The 24725-nt window shown below is 41.1% G+C and overlaps 1 protein-coding gene and 1 long non-coding RNA gene across 4 annotated transcripts in view; both read left to right on the forward strand.

Moving 5' to 3' along the window:
* The window catches only part of LOC146425386 (small conductance calcium-activated potassium channel protein 2-like), a 171110-nt gene extending 161130 nt beyond the window's left edge, over positions 1 to 9980 (forward strand). The window contains exons 6-7 of one of the 3 annotated variants that reach the window (XM_085041587.1): positions 3167 to 3236; positions 9427 to 9980. In XM_085041587.1, coding sequence (XP_084897713.1) covers positions 3167 to 3236; positions 9427 to 9711 — 355 coding nt within the window. In that variant the 3' untranslated portion in view covers positions 9712 to 9980. The remainder of the gene's footprint in view (positions 1 to 3166; positions 3237 to 9426) is intronic. The other 2 variants (XM_085041586.1, XM_085041588.1) reach the window with 2 other exon arrangements.
* Positions 1 to 24725, forward strand: part of LOC146425378 (uncharacterized) — a 517591-nt gene that overhangs the window by 485421 nt on the left and 7445 nt on the right. The gene's annotated exons all lie outside the window — the stretch shown is intronic.

Here is a 24725-nt window from a genome sequence, read left to right on the forward strand (position 1 = left end):
TCCCCCCTTTCATTGTCTCTTTCACTCTCTTTCTCTCTCTCTGTCCCTCCCCACCCCCCCTCTATGTTTCTTTCTGACAAAACTCTCCCCTTTTACACTGTCCTGCGTTCTGTCTCTTGGTGCCTCTCAATATCTTTTTGTCTCTCTCCCCCCCTCTTTTTTCCCCTCACCACCCTTGCTCTCTTCTCTTTTTTCTCTAGCACACACTCTTCCTCTGTGCATTCTTCCTCTTCAGCACACACTCTCCTTTCCTCACACATGCACTCTCTCCCTTCCTAGAATTGTGCTCTTGAGTTTGCATTTTCTCTTTCTTTCAGAATAAGACAAAGTTTTACTGTAGTATCTATTAAGAAAAGAAAATACTCTGGTCATATGCAGCACAGGGTAATGCCAAATTATTGAGAGCGTTTGTAGGAGTTTTCTAAGCCACAGCCAGCTAAAATTTTACAGTGATTCAGTTTATCTTCCTTGGACTACATGGGAGAAATAAAAAGACTTTTGTCCCTAGCAGCCACAGATTCATCATAAGGAATATCCAGGACCCATACTGCTATTTGTTCTATTTGAGATGCCTATACAGCTTGTAGCAGCTTTTTGTATCACCTGTGAAATGGGTTTTCCATGACATGCTGGGGAGATTTAGATTGAAAAAGATTAAACTGATGTTTTGATAATTTCTAAGCATGGATCTGTGTGTGACCCGGGCTGTGAGATCTGGGGGTAGCATCCAGCTGACCCACTTACACTCCTGATAGAAGAGATGAACTATTCTACAAATCTTAATTACTATATAATATTTAGCAAACTTTCAGGGTAAAATGTTACCGTGCTCTTTTAGAAAAGCTTGAGGCAATAGAATCCACAAAAGCTGAGGCATTTTTTGGTAGATAAAAAGAGGGTTTTATTAGTTCTGTCATCCTGCTTAGCTTAAAGGATTTGGGAGGAATGGCAGGGGTTGTGGGATAGGTGGCATGTCCTGTATGTCCTTTGCTGGACTTGAATCCCTGAGTGCAAAGGTTACTCCATAACATTTAAACCTTGCTATTTATTTTCTCTCTGTGTGTGCATGTGTATACATTTGTGCATGAAAAGAGGAATCTAAATTTAAAAACAGAGGAGGTTTGATCTGCAGCTTTATATATCATTTAACCCTGAAGAGCTTCACAAGTTGTAAAGTGGTGTTCTGCACCTATCTTAAAAATTCATTAATCATGGGGGAGGAAGTCTGTGAAGGTGGCACCAGTGATATTTTCCTAGTTTTGCCAGCCAAGCTTTGAGCATTTATGTTAATAATATATTTCTCTCTTGTCCTTTAGCACTTTGTTACCTATTCCAAAACTTGTATTTAAGCAAGAAAATTGGATCATTTTCTCAGCATGCTGAGGAATGGACCATGGATAGAAACATTGTTCTAGCAGTCTTCTTTCTTCCAGCTGCAGAAAAGTACTGTGTGCAATTTGTTTTCTCTCCCCTTGCATCTTTGAAGTTTTCTCAAGGAAACATGGGACCTCTTGGTAGCAAATGGCTCTCTTGTCTTTCTGTATTTCTAAGTTTTTTGTGGTTTCTCCTCCCTTACCTTCCCAATCATTGGGCTGGAGACAGGAATAAAAGATGTGAAATTTCAAGGCCAATTTTATTCAAGAAATCAGAGTAGATAATAATAAGTCTCAAACTCACAATCACATCCCTCAGAATTCTAAAAATATTTCCTGTGATTTCTCTCTTCAGCTGGTGTCAGCCTTTTTTTCTTTCTCATGCACACTTAATAAGGGGAAATCAGTGGTAAGACATTTTATATATTGCAAAAAGAAAAAATCTGCAGGGGATAATTAATGGGAAGGTGCACCTATTGTGCTCATTTGGTTGTTTTAGTGTATTTTACAGTTTGTCTTCTTCTGTTTTGTCTTTTTTATTTCAACAAAATGAAAACAGAGCTCGGAAGTAAGTTGTATGAGCTGCACCTTCCTAAATTTGAATAATTTACTACAGTTTGCATGCAAAAAAAGAGTCTTTATTTGTGAACTTCAGTGGTCTGATTGCTGCCACAGAAACACAATCCAGATTCATAATATTTTGCTGTGATAAGTGAAGTACATAAAAATTAAAAATATGTTTCATATTTCCTTGTAATGAATTTAAGTACAAATGTCTGCCATTTTAATTTTAATTTGGCTGCTGCAGCTAAAGACTTACCACTACCTAGGGATATGTTTTCCAGTCTGTGCCATATATATATGAGATATATATATATATATGAGATATATATGAGAACCCACTTATACTTCAGAGATAAATTGCTTATTTTTTAAAATCACATCTAAAAACCACTCATGTAGTAGTTAATCTGAAAAACATGGAGTTTGATTCAGGGAATACCTAGGAAAGGTCAATTACATATCATTCAGAGTATGTGCATCACTAATTAATAATAATGCATTTAGCTAAGCATTAAATAGAAAATGTACCATTGATTCTTAATTCATATTATATAGAGCAGTCCAATTTAAATAGTGCATTGGAAACAAATGTCTCATGTAAGTTTTAAATGTAAGCATATTTAAATTCACAAATGTTCAGAGTAGTAAGAAAATTAAATGTATCAGCAAGTATGTTGGTTACTTGGCTGCTGGTCAGATGGAAGATCTGTTTAAATGTAATGAGAAACTCACTTATCACTGTATTTCCATCAGGTTAAAGCACCTGCTAATTCAATCCATTTCTGACAGAACAGGGCTAATACCTGTATCTAGTCATGTAGGCATGGGAAGATTCTTGATTAGTGACAATGTTAATTGCAAAAGGCATTTGTTCTATGTTTCTTCCTATATCTACTTATAACAACACTGGGGCTTTGAGGAACATGTTTGCTTTCATATACTCTGGATAAATTGTTATGTCCCCTTTTGAATGCAACTTTACCCATGGCAAACAATAGTCTCAAGGACATGACATTTCCTTGCTCTTTTTCTTTTGTGGTGTTGAAGAGGCATGTTTCTCATTGTACCAGACACACGACCAATTCTGACTTTATACAAAGCACTTGAGGCATTGTCCATGCAGTTATTTGCTCTTGTAAGTTTTACGCATGCTTTTAAAAAGTCCTGAGATGACCACATAGGTGCACATGTGCACATACAAAAATCTGACTTGAAATTCCACTTTTTAGATTAAGAAGTGTAAAAATGGAACAAAGGAAACTGAATGATCAAGCCAACACTTTGGTGGACCTGGCAAAGGTTAGTAGGTAATTATTGTTGCTTTGAATCAACATTCACCCTTTCCAAATGGAGAGTTCATAAGTGAAAATGTTATGAACTATACATGCAAATATTGTTAACAACTTTGTTAATTCTAGAAAATGGAAGCATATATTTGCTTTGGGTTAACATTCATTAAGTAAAACATCTTGTTTATGGCTCATACCAAGGTTTGAATGTACCTTTTATTTTTTGAACATTTGGAAAATATATCATAACTGAAGAGCTGATCCTGAGAGAAGCTGAAACAGACTGCACCAACCATGGCAAAAGCTTAGGTTGAACTTTGACTGGGAAATGTTTGTGTAGACCTGTATAATAAAGAGGTTTCTAGTCAGACTATGCTGTGAGTGACTATAGTTCACAGACCTTCACACAGATGGAACTTAGGTGTTGTGGTTTTCCATTTCCGTTCTCTTATGAAGCAATGACTTTAGACAAATAACTAAGGTCTATATTTGCTCCAAGTTTTTGTAATGAATAATAACTTCCAACTTGGCTGATATAAGGATTTGTTATTCTTTGTTAAAGCTATTTGAGATCAACTAAAAGAGACTATTAAATTGCACACATACACACACATGATAAGGTGATAAGGAAGATACCAGATATGCATAATTTAATAAACCATAGAGGTGGTTTCTCTTCCGTGGTAGCAACTCTGCATTTTTAGTCTCCCTACCCCTCCATTTTCCCCCACTCATTCCTTCCCAAATCACCTAGATTCCTCCCTTTTCTGCCTTCCCTAAATATCCTGAGTCCTGTGCAATCCAAAAATAATATTCTTCCCCTGCCTCCTATCATGTGTCCCATACCCCAAGACAGCAACACCCCTCAGTCCAAAACATGTTCCAACATTGACTTATCATCATGGGTTTCACATCAGGGCATTGGAGCTGAGGGTCTCCTCAGACAACTCTGTAAGAAGCCTGGACAGGGAGTTCCTTCCTCTGAATCCTTAATCTGGGTTCCTACATGCCTTTGTAGGACCCAGCAGTCAGGCATGCAGCAGCATGGTGACCACCTGGCAAAAAGCCATGCCTTCTGTTTCTCCTGAGCTTCTAGCACCCAGTATAATTTCAACAGACAGAGCTCCTGTCAAAGCATGTGACCACACAAGATTCAGATTATGGGGTATGTACAAGGATATTCCTGGAGATAAAGGGTGATAGTAAATGCCTGTGGGAGGTGTGACCAGGTAGATTAACTGCTCTGCCTGGTGGCCCAGCTTCAGGAGAAGGTGGGCAGACTGAGGAGTCCAAGGAGATAAGCCAAGCTGTGCTCTGCCATTTCTGGTACACAGATGTCAACTCAACGTGGTGACTATGGAGGTAGGTTCAGGATCTGTTCTGTGCCTGGAGGAAGGAAGAATTACAAGGAATAGGGAGGGGTGGAAGCAAGTTACTGCATGGAGCTGTAAGAGAAACCCCTCCTTACCCTTTCATCTACCTTTGCAAAATAGGTATGAGAACCTGGTAGACAAAGTGCATAATGCGATAGGAGTAACCTATGCAAGCACTCTCACCAAGGTCAGGTCAACCAACTCCTCACAAAACCTGCATTAAGAGCAGTGCTGAGAAAAAACAATGGCAAGTTATGGTCATCGGTGACTCCCTCCCGAGTAGAAGGGAAGCACTGATTTGCAGACTGAATGCTCTTTTCAGGGAAGTTTGCTGCCTCCCTGGGGCCTGAATCAGGGACGTCACCAGAAAACTGAAGGACTTAGCATAGCTTTTGGACTATTCTCAGTCTGGCTCTTTCATGTTGCAACAATAAGTCCAAAGACAATCAAAAGAGAGTTCATGGCCCTGGAAAGAATTCTAAAAGATTCAGGGGCACAGGTAGTGTTTTCCTCGATCCCTCCAGTAATGTGTAGAGACTTTGGAAGAAATAGACAAACCCAAGATACCAATACCTGTGACTTTCCATTTGTGGACACTGAAATTGTAAGGGAACAATTGTATCAGCTGAATGTTCATAAATCCACAGGCACCACTGGGATGGATCCTGGAGTACGGAAGGAGCTAGCAGAAGTTATGGCAGGACCCGTCTCAATCATCTACCCAAGATCTTGGGAGTCTAGGGAAGTTCCTGCTGACTGGAAGCTAGCCAATGTTATTCCAATTTTCAAGAAAGGTGTGAGGCAAGACATAGGAAACTAGAGACCTGTTAGTCTACCCTCAGTACCTAGAAAAATTATGGAGAAGATCATACTGGGTACCATTGAAAAGCATTTAAAGGATAATGCTATCATCAGGCACAGTCAACATGGGTTCATAAAGGGAAAGTCCCATTTAACCAGTGATAAGGTCACCCGCACAGTGGATGAAGGGAAGGCAACGCATATAGTTTTTCTGGACTGTTCACCAGTGGTATTCCTCAGGGCTCAATTCTAGGGTCAGTTCTATCAATGATCTGAATGCAGGAGTTGAATGCACCATTAGCAAGTTTGCCGATAATACCAAACTGGGAGGTGCTCTTGACTCTTTTGAGGGATGAGAGGCCTTGCAGATGGATCTAGATAGATTGGAGGATTGGGCAGTCATCAATGGCATGACATTTAACAAGACCAAATGCTGGATTCTGCACCTGGGATGAAGTAACACAGGGCACAATTATAAATTGGGAGAGGAGTGTCTGGAGCACAGCCCTGCAGAAAGGGATCATAGAATCATAGAATCATAGAATCAGCTGAGTTGGAAGGGACCCTCAAGGATCATTGAGTCCAACTCCTGGCCCTGCACAGCACTCATCCCCAAGAGTCACACCATGTGCCTGAGGGTATTGTCCAAATGCTTCTTGAACTCTGTCAGGCTTGGTGTTCTGACCACTTCCCTGGGGAACCTGTTCAAGTGCCCAACCACCCTCTGGGGGAAGAACCTTTTCCTGATATCTAAACTAAACCTCCCCAGACTCAGCTGTGTGCTGTTTCCTCGAGTCCTGTCACTGGTCATGAGAGTGAAGAGATCAGTACCTGCCCTACCACTTCTCCTCACAAGGAAGTTGTAGACTGCGATGAGGTCTCCCCTCAGTCTCCTCTTCTCCAGGTTGAACAGATCAAGTGCCCTCAGCTGCTCCTCATGCAGCTTCCCTTCAAGGCCCTTCACCATCTTCATTGCCCTCCTTTGGATGCTCTCTAATGGCTTTATATCTTATACTGTGGTGCCCAAAACTGCCTCCAGGACTCAAGGTGAGGCTGCACCAGTGCAGAGCAGAGCAGGACAACCCCCTCCCTTGCCCAGCTGGTGATGCTGTGCCTGATGTACCCCAGGACACGGTTGGCCCTCCTGGCTGCCAGGGCACTGCTGACTTATATTCAACTTACCATCAACCAGGATCCCCAGGACCCTTTCCGCAACACTGCTCTCCAGTCTCTCGTTCCCTACTCTATACACACAACCAGGGTTGTCCTGTCCCAGATGTAGAATCTGCCACTTGCCCTTGTTAAATTTCATACAGTTCATAAACTTTATACCATTGGATGTGAGGATGCTGGTTGACCACAGGTTCAGTATGAGTCAGCAGTGAGTCCTGGCAGCCAGGAGGGCAAACTGCATCCTGGGGTGCATTAAACACAGCATAACCAGCTAGTCAAAAGAGGTGATTATCCCACTGTATTCGGCGTTGGTGCAGCCTCACCTTGAGAACTGTGTGCAATTCTGAGCCCCACAATTTAAAAAGGATATGAAGTTACTTGGATGCATCCAAAGGAAGGCAACAAGGTTGGTAAAAGGCATGTCCTATGAGGAGCAGCTAAGGACACTGGGGTTGTCTAGTTTGGAGAGAAGGGGGATGAGGGGTGACTACAGCTTCCTGAGAAGAGCAAATGGAGAGGGAGTTGCTGATCTCTTCTCCCTGGTATCCAATGATAGGATGGATGGGAATAATTGAAAGCTGCATCAGGAGAGGTTCAGAGTGGACATTAGGAAGCATTTCATTACTGAGAGGGTGGTCAAACACTGGAACAGACTTCTTAGAGAAGTAGTTGGTGTCCCATGCCTGTCAGTGTTTAAGATGCATTTGGACAATGCCTTTAATAGTATGCTTTAGCTTTTGGCTAGCCCTGAAGGGGTCAGGAAATAGGACAAGATGATTTTTGTAGGTCCTTTCCAACTGAGCTATTCTATTTGATTTGATTCTATTCTTCCTCTGTGCTTGTGGAGATGGGCCGATTATGGACTGCTGGCTCCTTTTATGGGCCTGAGAGTAGCCATGACAGGGTATTATTCAGATCCCCTACCTGCCATTGTCTGTCTCTGCTCATTTGTGGGTGTGCAGATTAGAATTTTATCATATAACCTAACACACACTGTAGTAATGCAATTTTCAGATCTCCATGTGGCTTCCTTTGTTCCCCTGCCTTGTATGCCATTGGTTCATTTTAAAATATGCACTCTGCTGTACCTGAAAACCTATTGGTGTGTTCCCCCTGTCAATTCTCCCCCTCCATCTCCCGGGACTGGCTCCAGGGGAGAAAAATCCCGCCCCTTTTCTTCCCCTTATAAGCCCGTGTCTGCGTCAGAGAGACGTCTTGCATCTCTGCGCTGGCAGCTCCTACCCCATCCCCGCTTCCCTCCCCTTCTCCTTTCCTGGTATCCCTCTCCCCCGTACCCCAAATAAACCTCCCTGCCAGAACAGAGATGGATTCCAGTTCCTTCCTTCGCCTCACCACGTTTCCTGCTAGAATTTCCGTGGTTGGGAGACTCGCGCCGCCCGCGGGACCCTGGGGGCCGGGCGTCCCAGATCTGGTGGAATTATGAGGACCAGGGACTTCGCCCCGGGCGGGAGCCAGCCTGTGCAACCGTCCTGGAGCCTGCAGTAACAACACACTACTTGCCTGTTGTTAAATGTTACATTTTAAAAAAACCAAAACAATAATGAGACTTACAGTGCTGAGCTGAGAGCGTTGCATGCTTCACATTAGACTGCAATATATAACAGTTATTTTATATGAACTTAATTTGAATCTTCATTAGAAGTATTTATGCACTTTTCCCAAGGGTTTCTCATACAAATGTCCTCAGGTACCTCAAAACCCAGATCAATTTAAAATGCAACATCAAAGCAAACTTTCAGTGTTCCTCCTTTGTAGTAGAGAAATGCCTGACAACTTCAGTTACTGAAAATACATTTCACTCTGCTTCTGTCAACTGATAAGGACTTTTCAGATATTATTAGATGTAGATTTGTTTTCTTTCAACAATTATGCTATCATCTTGATACAGAACAGAAAAATGCATTATAGACACTTATCTGATATTTTTGTGCTTTAAACTTCAGGTAGTCATTCAAATAATTTATCATTCCTTTATAATGGATTATAAACTTCAGTCAGTTTATCTACTGAATTATTACCAGTTATTTTAAATTTTGATTATGTCTAATCTGAAGTCTCAATCTACAAGAGGGAAAAATCCAGTAATTAGTTTTAGTAATTTCCCTGCATTAATTATAAAAGAAACAAATGGAAGTCAAATAGAAAGTTACAGACTTTATGAATTAACATCAGATTTCATTTGTACTAAGCATTATGACATTTTAAAGTTTATCCGATAGACTTTCTGATACCAAACACCATTTTGTAGAGGACAGATAGATAGGGGAAGGTAGAAGTACAGGAATGTACACTTGTTTTTCCTCCTTGCTCTACATTTCTAAAACAATCCACTCAACTACTCTTATTACAACAGGTTCAAGCACAGTATAAGGAGAAAACAAGATAATTGTTTTATTTTTAAATGTATGAAGGTGTTTAAAACTCAGAGGAAATGGAGAGAAGTGAAGGGTGCATCACTGTGCTTTGAAAGCTTTGTTTTCCTTGTGGCTTACACAACTAATTCTGTTCACAAATCTTATGATGGTGCATTTCTAAGCATCTAAACTTCTAAAAGGGTCAGGTGTTTCATCAAATTCAATAAGAGCTTGACATTTAAAATGCAACTCACAATATAAATGTTATATTTCTGCTCAACAAATTTAGCACCAGTAGGGAGTCTGTCATACATCTGCAAATAAATTTATTTCAAAAGACTAGATATTGTTAGAATACTCATATCTTCTTTTTTTGAAATGCAAAAGCATTTAAGATAATAATCCTTGTCGAGTTGCACTGCACGTTACAATATCTGTAAGATCTCTCTAAACCTTTTTTACATCCTTCTACTTTCAGACTCAAAACATCATGTATGAAATGATTTCTGACTTAAATGAAAGAAGTGAAGATTTTGAGAAGAGAATTGTTACTCTGGAGACTAAACTGGAAACTCTAATTGTCAACATTCAAGCTCTCCCTAAACTGATTGGCCAGACAATCAGCCAACAACAGAAGGATCTCCTTGAGACTCAGATACAAAATTATAAACATGTTGCCTACAGTGCTGAGCGATCATGGTCTTTGTCAAGAAGAAGGAGTTCTTCCTCCACAACACCACCAACTTCATCAGAGAGCAGCTAGAAGAGAATAAGTTAATCACTTTTTGCCATCATATGGTTGATATTTTAGCTTTTATTGTAAAGCCCTATGGTTCTAATCAGTGTTATCTGGGTTCTGATGTCAGAATCCTGGAAACCTGGACACAATATTTAAGGCCAAAATGAGTGAAAACTGTTTTACCCCTCTCCTCTCAGATGCACAGTGAATGCACTTATTATTGCTACATTATTTTGTTTCTCCTCTAATTTCACTAACTTTTTATTCATACACTGCAAACAAAATTTATTCCCACAGTATGTAATAATAAAAATGTAAAGGGTTATTTCTGCACAGATTTGCTTGCTTACTTGGACTTTAACAGTTTAAAAAAAGCTAACAATCAAAAAACTTAATTCTAAAACTTTAAGTAGAAAAATTCAAGTGTAATTATCCTCTAGGTATGAAAATGCATTCTCTAAACTTTGCACTGGAGGGAGGAAAAATAAAAATCAAACAAAAAAATGTAAAAAAATAATATTTATCAAAAAGTGTGCTTTGTATGTATAGTCATTTTAAAAGGTCACTGACAGTTTCAGTTTCTGAAGTGATTAATTAAAATTATAATTTACCCTAGAAATCAGAAAGACAGTGATGCAGGAAGTCAGAGCAGAGACGTTAGGCAAGACAGAAGAGCTGTTCTCCCAAACATTCAAAATTCCACAAACCATAGTCTGAAACTCAGCACACACTTTAAGCCTATTTATTATAAAGGCTTTGACTTTTTGATATAAAGTCAAACTGATGAACACAAGTTAGCTGATGAACATAAGTTATATCCAGAGGCATTGCTTGGTTACAAAAAGCTCAAAAGTTTCTCCAATACTTTTTTTTGTCCTTGGGAAGCATAATGACTTCACAGCTTTTTTTCCCCCCTCCTAAATTAGCAGCATGGCTGCATGTTTTGGGAGTGTTTTACTTATAGATGGTGATATTTTGTGACTGTGATGCCTGATGGGTTTTTTGTCCTTTTTCCATTATACTTTTACACTCTTTTTATATATCCTTTTACCCTTCCCCATTCCTGTACTTTTTACTCCCTGTATCTCAACCCTATAACCCTTGTACCCTTGCCTTGCTCAGAATTCTTTGGGGAAGACAAAACATCCCCACAATCTCAAAAGCATGACGCACCAACCTTGAACAGAGCCCCATCACTGAGACACGTTTTTTGTAAACTAAGTAGTAATCTTTTTTGGGGGGAGGCAATTTTAATAAGGGGGCAATTACTTCATTTGTTAGACTCCTCATTGGAGACTTTTAGATAAGTATGCTAATCTAGGGGGTCCATAAATTGTATACGGGGGATATCGTGGGGGCTCGAGTCGTCGTGGTGCACCTGGAATCCTATTAAACCAAGGTAATACCCTTTTCCTATACTGCGTGTCTGTGTCTCAAATTTTTATCAGCATTTAAGGCATCAACTGGAAGCCTTATTCACAGTATTTACAGTTCTGCTTTTGTTTCTGTGAAGTTCATCTCTTTTGAGTTACCAAAAGAAGAGGTTGTTATAGTGGTACTATTGTGCTAGTTCAGACCTCAGCTACATGAGATTTTTGAAAGGTGATGAGGCCATCTTATTTACAATATTGACAGGATTAGATGTATTGATTAATAATATTGGGATTTAATAGATATCAAAATATTTTTCCTGAAGATTTTAATTTTTCCATTCTTCCATTTTTCATGTATAATTTCAAATATTTTATCCTGTTACTGAATGTGCAATGCCCATTTATGTATCTTAAATGTGTTGCATTTTGTCATGCCAGCATGAACTTTCTCTTTTCTTGCTTACAAAATCATAATATTTTTTATATTTCTAAATTGGGATTTTTTTTTCATTTTCCTCCTGTAGACTGTATAATTTTTTAAAGAGCTGTAGTTCCATGTTGAAAATTCTTGCCAATCTGGGACAATTAACTCTGAATTTAGATCTAACTACAAATACTGTAGTTAATCCTGCTATGAAAGAGCAACTGTCATCTTCCAATTCTCTGTTACACAGTAGGACTCCGGAGCCTGAACATAGTCAATTATTTCTATAACTTTATGCAAGCAGGAGTGTTAGATGTAATGGAATTATTAACAGTAACAGGATTTTATAGTAGCTGGCCAAATTTTTTTAGTTTTATTCCTTTTAGTTTTAAAGCAAACAACAAATGACAACATTGAATACTCTGGTTCAGTTTCTTAATTTGCTTTAAAGTTCACTAAAGATATTTTATCTGTATAATTCTGATAATTCTTTCCTTCTAATACCTGTTTTTGAAAAGTACTTCTACATGTAAATCCAGTCCAAGAAAAGATGAATTAAACTTACAATGAGGAAAGCACAAAGTACTATGGGTTTAATTTTCTTACTCCTGGTACAAAATTCCTTTTCATCTTTCCTTTTTTGAATATTGTACCGCTGTGGCTAGCACAGGTTTTTCCCATGAGAAATTTTCTTGTGTTTTATAAATAAAGATAAAGTTTGGATGTTGTTGGAACAGTGTCCCAGAACTTGGGCAGTGCAGGCCTGGCCAATCAGGCCTAGGGGAAGGCTTCTGACTGACCAATCTGGGTGACTTTTGAGAACTCTATATATGTGATTAAATCAAAACAATAAAGGTCATTCCTTCTTGCCACTGAGAACTGATGCATTCATTACTCTGCTAGCTGCTCAACAGCGACATACCACAAATTCCCTTACAGATTTTTTTTCCAAAACATAAGCTTCTTCACAGTGGTCAGTATATTATGTCACCAAAAAGAGAAAATAGCATTATGGAAGATCTCCAAAACTGCTTCTGAATATAGATTTTTCTTTGAATGATTGTTTACAAATAACAAGGAATCTCTCACAAGAAGCACATGGCATATTTACTGTACTACAAATTGAAAAGCGTCAGGCATACTTCAATTTGGTCTCACTGATTGGAAAATTCAGCTTTTACTTGCTCCTGAAATTGTCCTTTTCATTGCATTCCAGATACTGATTCCTTTTATTAGTTACTTTGGAGACTTGTTGCTAATTCCTGCATTTTTAATAACTCTTAGCAAAGGCATCTTGCCTGTAAAGACTTAAACATAATATCACAAAAAGGCACATCATCCATGCTTAAAACTAAGCACAATAATTTAAATCATATTTTAAAGCTATATTTAGGTCTTTGCAGGATCATAACAATACATTCAGAGAATAATATGCTTGCAAAATGCTCTGCAAATTTTTATTCTGCAAATTGATATCTAAGTATGAAGATCTTCTCAGATAGACCTGGGCAACTCAACTTTTCTTTACCTCCTACAGCTCCATAAAGTTGGCAATGATGCAGAAGGAGCTTCATTAATTAAAGAGTTAAAAACTCAGCTTAGGAGATCTGAGCACCTTCTGGAAGCCCATGCATTTCCTCATGAACTATTTAAATCTTTTGGCTATGTAGACTGGGTGCTCTGAATCACTGTCATCATTAGAGGTCAAAGATATGGGATAGACATATTGTTTTACTGCTGTTCAGTTTCTAAGACTCTTTCCATGCGCTATTGAGGCGCGGATTGACTTCACAACTCAAATAATTATGAAGTAGGTATGCATTTATTCCAGCTGGGGTGCATGGGGGGTAGTCCTGTTAACATAGCGTTAAAATGTTTCTAAAATCGGGATAGTTAAAAATAGGCTTTGGGAACGTGGGTAGGTAAGAACTGCGTGTATGAGCTCAGGGTGATATGAACACGAAGATTGTTTAGAAAATATCAGGGATTGTTTGAGTTAAATCATGCAGATTCGCACCTGCAAAATAAATCAGAAATATTGCGGGAGGAGGGGGGCTTAAAGTCATGCTTGGGGGAAAACAATGGAACAATATTAAGTTGATGATTAACATATGATCATACCACTGTTATGCAAGGGAAGAGTATAAAATGTATTCGCTTCAGATCAATGTCGAAGTCAGATTTGGGTATCTCACCCCTGTCTTCCCGAGCTCGAATAAAAAGCACCTGCACATAACCTTCGTGATTATGTGTTATCCATGCTAACAGTCCCTCCAAAGGCATGCACACCTCAGCAGCACTTCACTTGGTTTATATCAGGTTACAGGTTACATATGCATAAAGTTACACAAAGCCCCTATACATATTCATTACCTATCCCCACTTTGTATTATAATGAGTTCAAAGTTCATTTAAATATGCTGGCGCAAGTGCAATGTCACTTAATTAACTGAGGCAGTGGTCGCTAGGGGTTGTGGGCAGGTTTGGGAGAAAGTAACTGGAATATTCCTAGAAATGAACTCTTCACCTTGTCTCCTTGTACATGCTTTCTTGGTTCTTGGTCCAAATCTAAACCTTAAAACTAACTTGTACCAGTCTGGGGTCCGAGAGCAGGATGTTCAGTCACACTAAGTAGTTTTTCTCAATTATTTGGATTTCTTCTTTGTATCCTCCCTGTTACTAAGTAGGCAAAAAATCATTAAGCAAATGATACATTGTCTTCAGCAAGCAGTTCTTAGTAAATCATTATCCAACCTCTGGCCTCCTAAATCAGTTCAAAAAATTATTATCCAGCCTCTAGTTCCCCTAAATTAGTAAATTCTAGCCCCCCTAAATCACTATCATACATGGACATTCAAAGGGATGCATTAGATATTTTAAAAATATTTAAACATGAGAGAAAAAATGGTTTAAATATGAATGCCTAATATGTAAAATAAAACCTAATACACATATCAGTCCTACAAATGGTAATTGCCTGAAAGCTTTTCTCCTCATTAAATTGTGAAAATTTCTCAATAAGTTTTATTTTCACAAATAATATTTTCTAATTAGTTTGTCCTCTCCATTTATCAAAATTGTTGTTGCTCATTTTGTTTTGCTTTGTTTTGTTTTGGTTTGGTTTCTTTAAGGATAGAATAAAAAAATAAAAAAAAAAGCAAGCAGTTCCTTTGACCTTTCTACTCCACCCTTCTCAAAATCATTATTTGACAGGCCAGTGTTGGGAATGAAATTGATAGCCCAGCTGAAGTGCATCTACACCAATGCAACAGTGCGGGTAACAAACAGGAGCTGGAAGCCATTGTACAGCAGGAAAGCTCTGATGTACTTGCCATCACAGAAGCATGGTGGGATGACTCACATGACTGAAGTGCTGCAATGGATGGCTCCAAGCTCTTCAGAAGGGACAGGTGAGGAAGGAGAGGCAGTGGAGGGGCTCTGTACTTTAGGGAGTGTTTTGACTGTATAGAGCTCAAGGATAGTAATGATCAGGTTGAGTGCCTATGGGAAAGAATCAGGGGGAGGCCAGCAAGGCAGAGATCCTGGTGGGAGTCTGTTGTAGACCACCCAACCAGGATGAAGAGGTGGATGTATTACTCTATAAGCAGCTGGCTGATGTTTCACAATCACAAGCCTTTGTTCTTGTGGGAGACTTTACCTTGCCGGATGTCTGCTGGAAACTCAGAATCACAGAATCAGCTGAGTTGGAAGGGACCCTCAAGGATCATTGAGTCCAACTCCTGGCCCTGCACAGCACCATCCCCAAGTCACACCATGTGCCTGAGAGTATTGTCCAGATGTTTCTTGAACTGTCAGGCTTGGTGTTCTGACCACTTCTCTGGGGAGCCTGCTCAAGCGCCCAACCACCCTCTGGGGGAAGAACCTTTCCCTGATATCCAACCTAAACATTCCCTGACACAGCTTTAGGCCATTCCTTTGGGTCCTGTCACTGGTCATCAGAGATCAGTGCCTACCCCTCCTCTTCCCTTCCTGAGGACATTGTAGACTGCTATGAGGTCTGACCCCAGTCTCCTCCAGGTTGAACAGATGAAGTGACCTCAGCTACTCCTCACACGGCTTCCCCTCAAGGCCCATCACCATCTTCATTGCCCTCCTTTGGACATTCTCTAATAGCTTTATATCTTTCTTATATTGTGGTGCCCAAAACTGCACCCAGTGCTCAATGTTTGGCCACACCAGTGTAGAGCAGAGCAGGACAATCTCCTCCCTTGCCCAGCTGGCAATGCTGTGCCTGATGTACCCCAGGACATGGTTGGCCCTCCTGGCTGCCAGGGCACTGCTGACTCATATTCAACTTACCATCAACCAGGATCCCCAGGTCCCTCTCTGCGGCACTGCTCTCCAGCATCTCATTCCCCAGTCTGTACGTACATCCAGGGTTGCCCCATCCCAGGTACAGAAGCTGGCACTGTTAACATAGGGTAAAATGTTTCTAAAATTGGGATAGTTAAGAATAGGCTTTGGGAACGGGAGTAGGTAAGAACTGCTTGTACAGGGTCAGGTTGACATGAATATGAAGATTGCTTAGAAAACATCGGGATTGTTTTAGTTAACTGATGCGGATTCACACCTGTGAAATAAATCAGAACTATTGCGGGAGGAGGGGGGCTTAAAGTCATGCTTGGGAGAAAACAATAGAACAATGTTAAGTTGATGATTAACATATGATCATGCTACTGTTATGTAAGGGAAGGTCTAAAAATGTATTCACTTCAGATCAATGTTGAAGTCAGATTTGGGTGGATGTTACCCCAACTTCCTGAGCTCGAGAATAAAGGCACCTGCATATAATCATTCAGTGATTATGTGCTTTCCACACTAACATTTTGGCGACCCAGATGGGACCCTGTGAGCGCTGCTGAGGACGCCGGCACCTAGGGATTCACGCTCCAGCCGGCACCGAGGGATTCTCAGGGAGCCCATCATGCCACGACCCTCCGCCTCTCACAACGTCCCCTGGAGAAGGTAAGGTGCCTTTTAATGGTGGTTTGGTTGCCTGCCAGTAAGACGCAGCAAAAGCTACGCTTGGTTGGGCTAAGGAATTCCTAGTGGTATGCCCGGGTGCTGCTTGTAAGACAATTGCAAAAGCATTGCAGGGCCGGCAAGTGGAAATGGAGAAGCTTAAAGAGATTTTGGGTGGCTATGCTCCCATACCTCATAATTCTCCTTTGGGGTGCTTGTTAGCACATTGGAAGCAATATAATTTTGGCCAAGGATTGTGTAAGGATACGCTGATCTAATATTGTAATTCTCGTTGGCCCACATATATTTTGCAGGCTGGAAGGAGGTGGCCTGAAAACGGTTCTTTGCAATCTTACCTGATTTCTCATTTGTTGTTGTTTTGTAAGCACAAGGGAAAATTAAATGAAGTTCTGTATGTTGATTTATTTTTCTGTTTACGAGAAAACCCAGAGTGGCTGTTGGAGGGTGATTTGGTTGCTGTGACAGTTTGCAATGATAAATGTCTGGCTTGCGTTCAAGGGAAACATTGTTTGGAGTGCTTGGCATTGAATGAGAGTTTATATCGGAAAGATATATTGGAAAGTGATTTACTAGTGGTTCCTACAGGGTCTGACTCTACACCGCCTGCGCCTTCTCGGGGGTGCCCACCTTTCCCACCTACACGTCCCTGGGGATGTCCCCCTGCCACCCGTGCTCTCTTCACCTGCTTGTGGCAGCCCCTCTTTACCCTTGCCCATGGATGGCCGCGGTTTGGTTTCGGTACAGGGGTCTGGGGGAGGTGGTGCCAGGGGACTGGACAGCGGTGGAGGGGATGGTGGTGGACCCATAGCCCATCGGACCTGTTCCAGGACGAGAAAGAGTCTGCCAAGACTTGGTAAGCAAAAGAAAATCGTAATTACCCCTTTAAGACAAGGGGTGGGGGTGGGCGGACTGGTATATGTTAGGAGGTTTGATTATATGGAAACAGTCAGCTGGAACCTATAGAGAAAACCCTGATAAGGTTGCTAGGGTAGTGAAAATGCTTATGAAAACTCAGAGAGATGGTACTTAGAGTTACAGAAAAAAAAAGAAAAAAAAGAAAAAGGAAAAAGAAAAAAAAGAAAAGAAACAAAAAAAGGAGAAAAAAGGTTACAGGAATTGGAAGGGGAATGTCGCTGTTGAGCAGCTAGCAGAGTAATGAATGCATCGGTTCTCAGTGGTAAGAAGGAATGAACTTTATTGTTTTGATTTAATCACATATATAGAGTTCTCAAAAGTCACCCAGATTGGTCAGTCAGAAGCCTTCCCCTAGGCCTGATTGGCCAGGCCTGCACTGCCCAAGTTCTGGGACACTGTTCCAACAACATCCAAACTTTATCTTTATTTACAAAACACAAGAAAACTTCTCATGGGAAAAACTGTGCTAGCCACAGGGGAAGAGTTAAGAAATCTGGATAAATTACTTGAAATAGCTGGTAAAATTTATAACAATAGAAGGGCCACAAGGCAGCAGCGGCAATTCTTGACAGTCATACAGAGTGTGGCAAGCGGTTTGGAAGAGGTCAGGGGGAGGCCATTAGCTTTTGATGAATGTGCCATTTGTCATTGGAAAAACAGGTATCCCAAACGGTTCCACTGGAATGTTCAGCTCCAGCAGGAAGAGGTTGCCAAGGGCACTGTGACCCAGGAACCACTGGTTAGGAGAAGAGGCGGTGGGATTTCTAATCACCGGGGCCACATATTCGGTTTTAAATTATCTAGAAGGACAGATAAATCTACCACAATAGTTGGGCCACAGGGAAGGAGGAAAATGGCCATTTCTGCAACCCCTAGACCTGTGTTTCGGAAACAAAGTTTTGACTCATTAATTTTTATATGTCCCATGTTTTACTGGCAAAATTGGAAGCAGTGATAACCTTTGAGAATGGTGAGTTATTAATGAGAATTCCGGAGTCAAAGACAGGAAAAATCTTAATGATAAAAGAGAAACAAGTCTCTGCAATCCCAGAGGAAGTGGAGAATGCCGTAATTCCCTCAGTATGGGAGACGGACATACCTGGAAAATCTAAGTTGGCACAGCCAGTACATGTAGAGTTAAAAGAGGAAGGAAAATCCGTACAGGTAAAACAATGCCCTATAAAACCGGAGGCACGGCATAGCAAAGACTGTTGATAAATTCCTAAAATATTAAATTCTGGCAGAGTGCGAATCAGAGTATAATATCCCAATATTCCCAGTAAAGAAACCCAATGGAGATTACAGGCTAGTACAGGATATAAGGGCAATAAATGAAATAACCAAAGACATTTATCCAGTAATTGCTAACCCCTATACATTGTTAACATTCGTAAAAGATATTTATAAGTGGTTTACCGTAATTGACTTAAAAGATGCCTTTCTGCATAGCCCTTGACAAAGAAAGTAGGAAGCTGCTCGCTTTTGAATGGGAAAATCCAGAGAACAGAAGGAAGACCCAGCTCACGTGGACTCGGCTTCCCATGGGGTAAAAGAACTCCCCCACCTTATTTGGAAACTAACTGGCGCAAAGGAGCTGGAGATCTGGACCAAAGAGGGGCAAGTACCAAAAGATCAATACCTCCTACTGCAGTATGTTGACGATATACTGATAGCAACAGAAGAAAAGGAAACCTGCATAAAGGTAATAATTGAGATTTTAAACTCACTGGGCATGGGAGGATACCAAGTGTCCAGGGAAAAAGCACAAATTGCCCAACAGACTGTAATTTACCTGGGATGTGAAATCTCACAAGGGCAGAGAAAATTAGGTACTAACCGTATCCAAGCTATTTGTGATATTCCAGAGCCCCAGAATCTCCACAAGCTGCGAGTCTTCCTCGGCATGGCAGGATGGTGCTGCCTGTGGATTATGCACTTTGGGCTAATTGCCAAACCCCTGTATGAAGCTCAGAAGACGCAGCCATTCAGCTGGGGCAAAGCACAGAGAGAAGCTTTCCTGAAACTGAAAGAAGCACTGACGACTGCCCGGGGCTAAGATTGCCTGATCTGTCTAAAGACTTTCAGCTGTTTGTGCATGAAAGACAACGCTTGGCACTGGGGGTCCTGACCCAACGTTTGGGGAGCTGGAAAAGGCCGGTAGGCTACTTCTCCAAACAGCTTGACAATGTAAGTGCCGGATGGCCTGCATGTCTGAGGGCAGTCGCAGCCACTATATTATTGATACAGGAGGCCAGGAAGCTCACGATGAGAAAACACATAGATGTCTATGTGCCACACATGGTAGCCACTGTGCTAGAGCAAAAGGGGGGCCACTGGCTATCCCCGAGCAGGATGATAAAATTCCAGGCAATCCTAACCGAGCAGGATGATGTCACACTAAAGACAACTAACCTTTTGAATCCAGCTCTGTTTCTAGGCATCACACCCGAGGAAGACCCACTGGAACATGACTGCGTGGAGTAATAGACTACACCTACTCAGCAAGAGAAGACCTGAAAGACGTCCCGCTGGAGCAACCAGAGTGGGAATTATTCACGGATGGAAGCAGCTTTGTGGAGAATGGAACCAGATACGCTGGATATGTGGTAACAACAATCGGCACAGTAGTAGAGGCCAAAGCACTACCATCAAACACATCTGCCCAATGGGCAGAATTGATTGCCTTAACCAGAACACTAGAATTGAGTGAAGGAAAGAAGGTAAACATTTGGACTGATTCAAAATATGCATTTGGAGTAGTGCACGTACATGGGGCACTGTGGAAAGAAAGGGGGTTGCTGTCCTCTCAAGGGACACATATTAAACATCAAGATGCAATTCTGAAGTTGATAAAAGCAGTACAAAAACCCGAGCAAGTGGCAATTATGCACTGTAAAGCACATCAATCAGGAAGCTCCAAAATCTGTGAGGGAAATCGAAAGGCAGACTGGACAGCCCGACAGGTAGCTCAGGAGGTGCAAATAGCAATGGCATTGATACCTACAAAGCTAAATGTGTCTCAATTCAATTTACCTTCAGAACAGAAATATTCAACAGAAGATGAGAGACTGGGATATTTGCTGAATGCACAAAAAATTCAGAGGGGTGGTATGCCACTGCACAAGGACAGATAGTCCTACCCCCCTTGATAATGAGAGAAGTTCTGCAAATTAAACATAATGAATGTCATTGGGGTGCAGAAGCATTGGTGAAATGGCTAAAACGAAATGTAGTCTCGGTACGAATGTTAACAATGGCCAAATCAATAATGTCAAAATGTGAAATTTGCCTGAGAAACAACCCAGTGGCTAGACGGCAGGCACAGCTAGGAAGAATTCGGGTAAGTATAGAACCAGGAGATTATTGGCAGGTAGATGTTGTGGAGTTACCGAGAACTTGAGGATACAAATACCTGCTGGTGGGGGTTGACACATTTTCAGGATGGCCAGAAGCCCTTCCCTGTCGCACCAATTGAGACAAAGAGACAGTGAAGTGGCTGCTACAAAAAATCATTCCCAGGTTTGGAGTGCCATTAGGGGTATCTTCAGATAGAGGACCACACTTTATAGCTACAGTGGTACAGGAAGTGAGCAAGCTACTGGGAATAGCTTGGGACCTCCACACACCATGGAGACCACAATCCAGTGGACAGGTAGAGAGGATGAACCAAACACTAAAAGGCAACACACATATTGCAGGGAAACAGGAAATATATAATCATGTTCTGTCTCTCGGGAAACCTTAGCACAGCTTTGGAGCGCCCTCGTGTGGAATAGGCCGCTGGCTCGCGAGAATCCAGTCAACGATATTCTCCCTGGAGACGAAGTGCACATTAAAACCTGGAATGAAGAACCTTTAAAGGAGAGGTGGAGTGGACCCCATCAGGTGCTGCTGACCACTTTCACAGCAGTCAAGGTGGCTGGAGTGGATCCTTGGATACACTACACACGAGTGAAGAAGACCCATCCGAGACTGTGGGTTGCACAACCCCTGGGACTGACAAAACTGCAGATAAGATGGGTTTAACTGTTTAAAATGATCTTAGAACCTGTGCCAATGCTCATTTTATGGATATTAATTGGGGGTGATATTGCTTGGGGATATGGAATGCAGGATAATCAACTAACCACTCTTCATTCTAGAATGAAGAGAGAGGTACAGGCAAAAACACAAGTGATAAAAGTTTACAATGAAATTCAGGCTGAGAATGTGATGATTGGGTTAGTTAAAGATTTTGCCAAAATGCAAAACATCAGTAGAATAACTGCCTGTTTGCCAATACCAAAGGCAGCAGGAGACCCAATAAACTGAGGAATTATCACATCAAAATTACCTGAAATTCCGGACAATAAAACAATTGAATGTGAACAAGGACCCGAGTCCAAGCAGAAAGTTAAAGTAACTTGGAATATAACAGGTTATGATTGTATGCTGCACTTGAGCAAAAAGGACTGTCTTTTAAGCCATGGGAAGTTGGGACAAAACCTAGAGTGGTGGGTTGAAGATCAAAACCTTGCCAAATGGCAATGCTTCTTGCCACACTTTAAAAAGGTCACAGAAAATGTCACCGAGTCCACCTTCGAGAGGGAACTCACGGCAGTCTCAATATGAGATATAGAGTAAGCTCCATTTTATTTCACCAAACGAGAAACTTATATACTGTTACAGATGTTACTAATTATAGTTACACACGTATCTGCAGTTTGTTCTCACACATTCAGGGATCCTCCTGGTGACTCCCTTATTCTTTCTCATAACACTTCTGACTCCCTATTTTTTCCCATGACATTCTTCTCACAGAACATTCTCAGGGAAACAAGCCACTGTAGCTTGTTAGGATTCTAACTAAGGCCTGAGTATGCTGAGGCTTTGTTCAGGTTTATTCAGTTAACATAAGTTTTGCTGGAAAACTGCGTTTTCCAACAGTTCCCCTGTTTCGCTTGTGAGAACAGACGTTGTCTGTTATCAGATTAATTTGCTTTGCTATAAGTAATTCTTATTATTAGAATTGTTATAAGTTTACTTAAGGAAATTTCACTAGTTATTTAGATATGTTGCCATGGTCTAGGAACTGTCATTGCTGAAAACATTCACTTCACAGGTAAAGCTTGGAGAACCCTTTCCGGACAAGGACTCCAAGTTTACTTGGAAGAAGGTTTAGCTTTTATGAACTCAATTTGGCAAATGAAAATTACTTGATCACATTTTGGTGCAGAACACTTGGGACTCATGGCATGTTTCCCAGCTAGTTAGGACCGAGGCTTGGCCAGAGCCTAGGTGCTAAGTAGGAGGGTTTTCTTGGAACATCAAGCTTTGATTAATATCAATAAGGAGAGTGTTTTAACATGTTACTATTTTTGCAGATAACTATATAAGGTGAGATGAAATATTTGAAAACAGTGGACATTATCATTTGACTTTAACTAAGGAAGATAAAACTGCAAATGCTTTTGTGAATAATAATATAAACTAACAAATTTAAAACTTAAAATCAATGTCACTGAAAATGAATAAGGCTTAATCTTAATAAATCTGATTTTAAACTAGCAAATAGGACTTAACTATAATGGAATTTAACATTGATATCACTTTAACAACTTAACTCTAACAAAATTTAAAACTTAACAGAATTTAAAATTAACATCACTTAATATTACTTAACAGAATTGTAACCTTAACAGAACTTAAAACTTAATAGAATTTAAATTCACTATTACTTAACTTTAACAGAATCTATACTTAACCAAAGGCACTTAACAGGTAGTTTAAACTATTCAGTATAACTTCACTCACAGGTTTTCATTCACACATCCAAACTCTCAAGAAATCAAAACCACACTCTCAGCAGTCACAGGTTTCATCTGCACATTAAAGCATTCGAAAAGCAAACAACACTCTCAGTAGGCCTACAATATTCACACATACGCACAAACACCATCTTAAGCAATGCTTTAGCAAAATTCAGCTCTCGTTCAAGGCTTTTAGTATTCAAGGTGTTATTTTTTATCAGGATAATATCTTGTTACAATGCTTCTTTATTAGTAAAACGCTGGAAATAGGTTTTGGTCTCGGTGTCAGTGCAGCCGGTCTGAAGGAAGAGCCGATCTGCTCCATCTGCTTGGACATTTTCAGGGAGTTTCGGTTGCTGAGCTGCAGCAGGTGGTGAAGGTTTGCCAGGACAAGTGCTTACGGAAGAAGCCAAGCTCAGAGACATTTTCCTGAAACTCTGGAAAAGCTGAAAAGTCACAAAGCTGCACCGGATCAGCCATAGCAAGGCTGTGCTGCTGGTCAACACGTGGCAATGGGTGTTTCACCCGGCAAAGCGAATAATTAGGGGTTTTGGGGAAAATGCCGCTCCGATTCGGGTATCAGACTGTTGTTTTTGCTGGCAACGCTGTTGGTTAGTTCTGGTTCGCTGCTGAAGCTGTCAATCATTTCCTCATCCTTGGGGAGGAGTAGAGTTTAGAGTCTCACCATAGACATCACCGTTGGGGCAGTGAAGGAGGCGTGGATGGCTCGCGGCTCCGCCTACCGGGGCACCCTCTGGGACCTCTGCTCTCGTTGTCATTCGACCGGAAACCACGGTTGGAGCAACTCCGCCACAGGTCTGTTTGTGTGCCATGCAGGAGTAGGGGCCACCGCTGCCGTGCGGCCACTGGTCGCTTTCTGTTTGTTTTTTCCGTTTCTACAAGCTTCTGTGCTGTGAGTATCTCTGTTGCAGCGGGAACACCAAACTTTTTCGTTACAGTTCTTTCGTATGTGTTTTTCACTGCCACATCGATAACACCGGGATGATTTCTGGCTACTCTGTTTCTTTACCCACGATATTTGAGCTCTCTCTAACATCGTATTCAGTTGTTCTGGTAAAAATTCAACGGTGACTCTCTCAAACAAAGCAGCTAAGATGTTTTTCGTTGTAAAGTTGCTAAGCTCTATGATACATTGAGACAGGAATAGGTTTTTCATCCAATCGAGTAACTTTGTATTCTCGGCTGCTAGCAGCGGCGCGGAGCGCCCTCCCCTTGGTAGCGCTGGGAGCGAGGGAGAGCTACTATTCTCCCCCCCCCTCTAGCGAGGGGGGCTTCCCCGGCTGCACCGCAGCTGCTGAAGTCTTTTGCATGTTAAAAGCAGCACGGTAACTCACAGGTTTTTCCCTGCTCTTTGCGGCTGTTATCCCTTGTGCCGCCAGCCACGCAAGGTCCTGCTCCGTGGCATGCTTTTGTAAGCAGGCTACGACTTTACTCCATGGTTTACCAAGCTTTTTTGCAATTTTATCACACTCCAAAAGTAAAGTAGCTCCATAATTCAACCACTCTCCTACA

Source organism: Lichenostomus cassidix, chromosome W, assembly GCF_008360975.1.
Source record: "Lichenostomus cassidix isolate B80296 chromosome W, HeHo_3.0, whole genome shotgun sequence".
Taxonomy (NCBI): Eukaryota; Metazoa; Chordata; class Aves; order Passeriformes; family Meliphagidae; genus Lichenostomus; species Lichenostomus cassidix.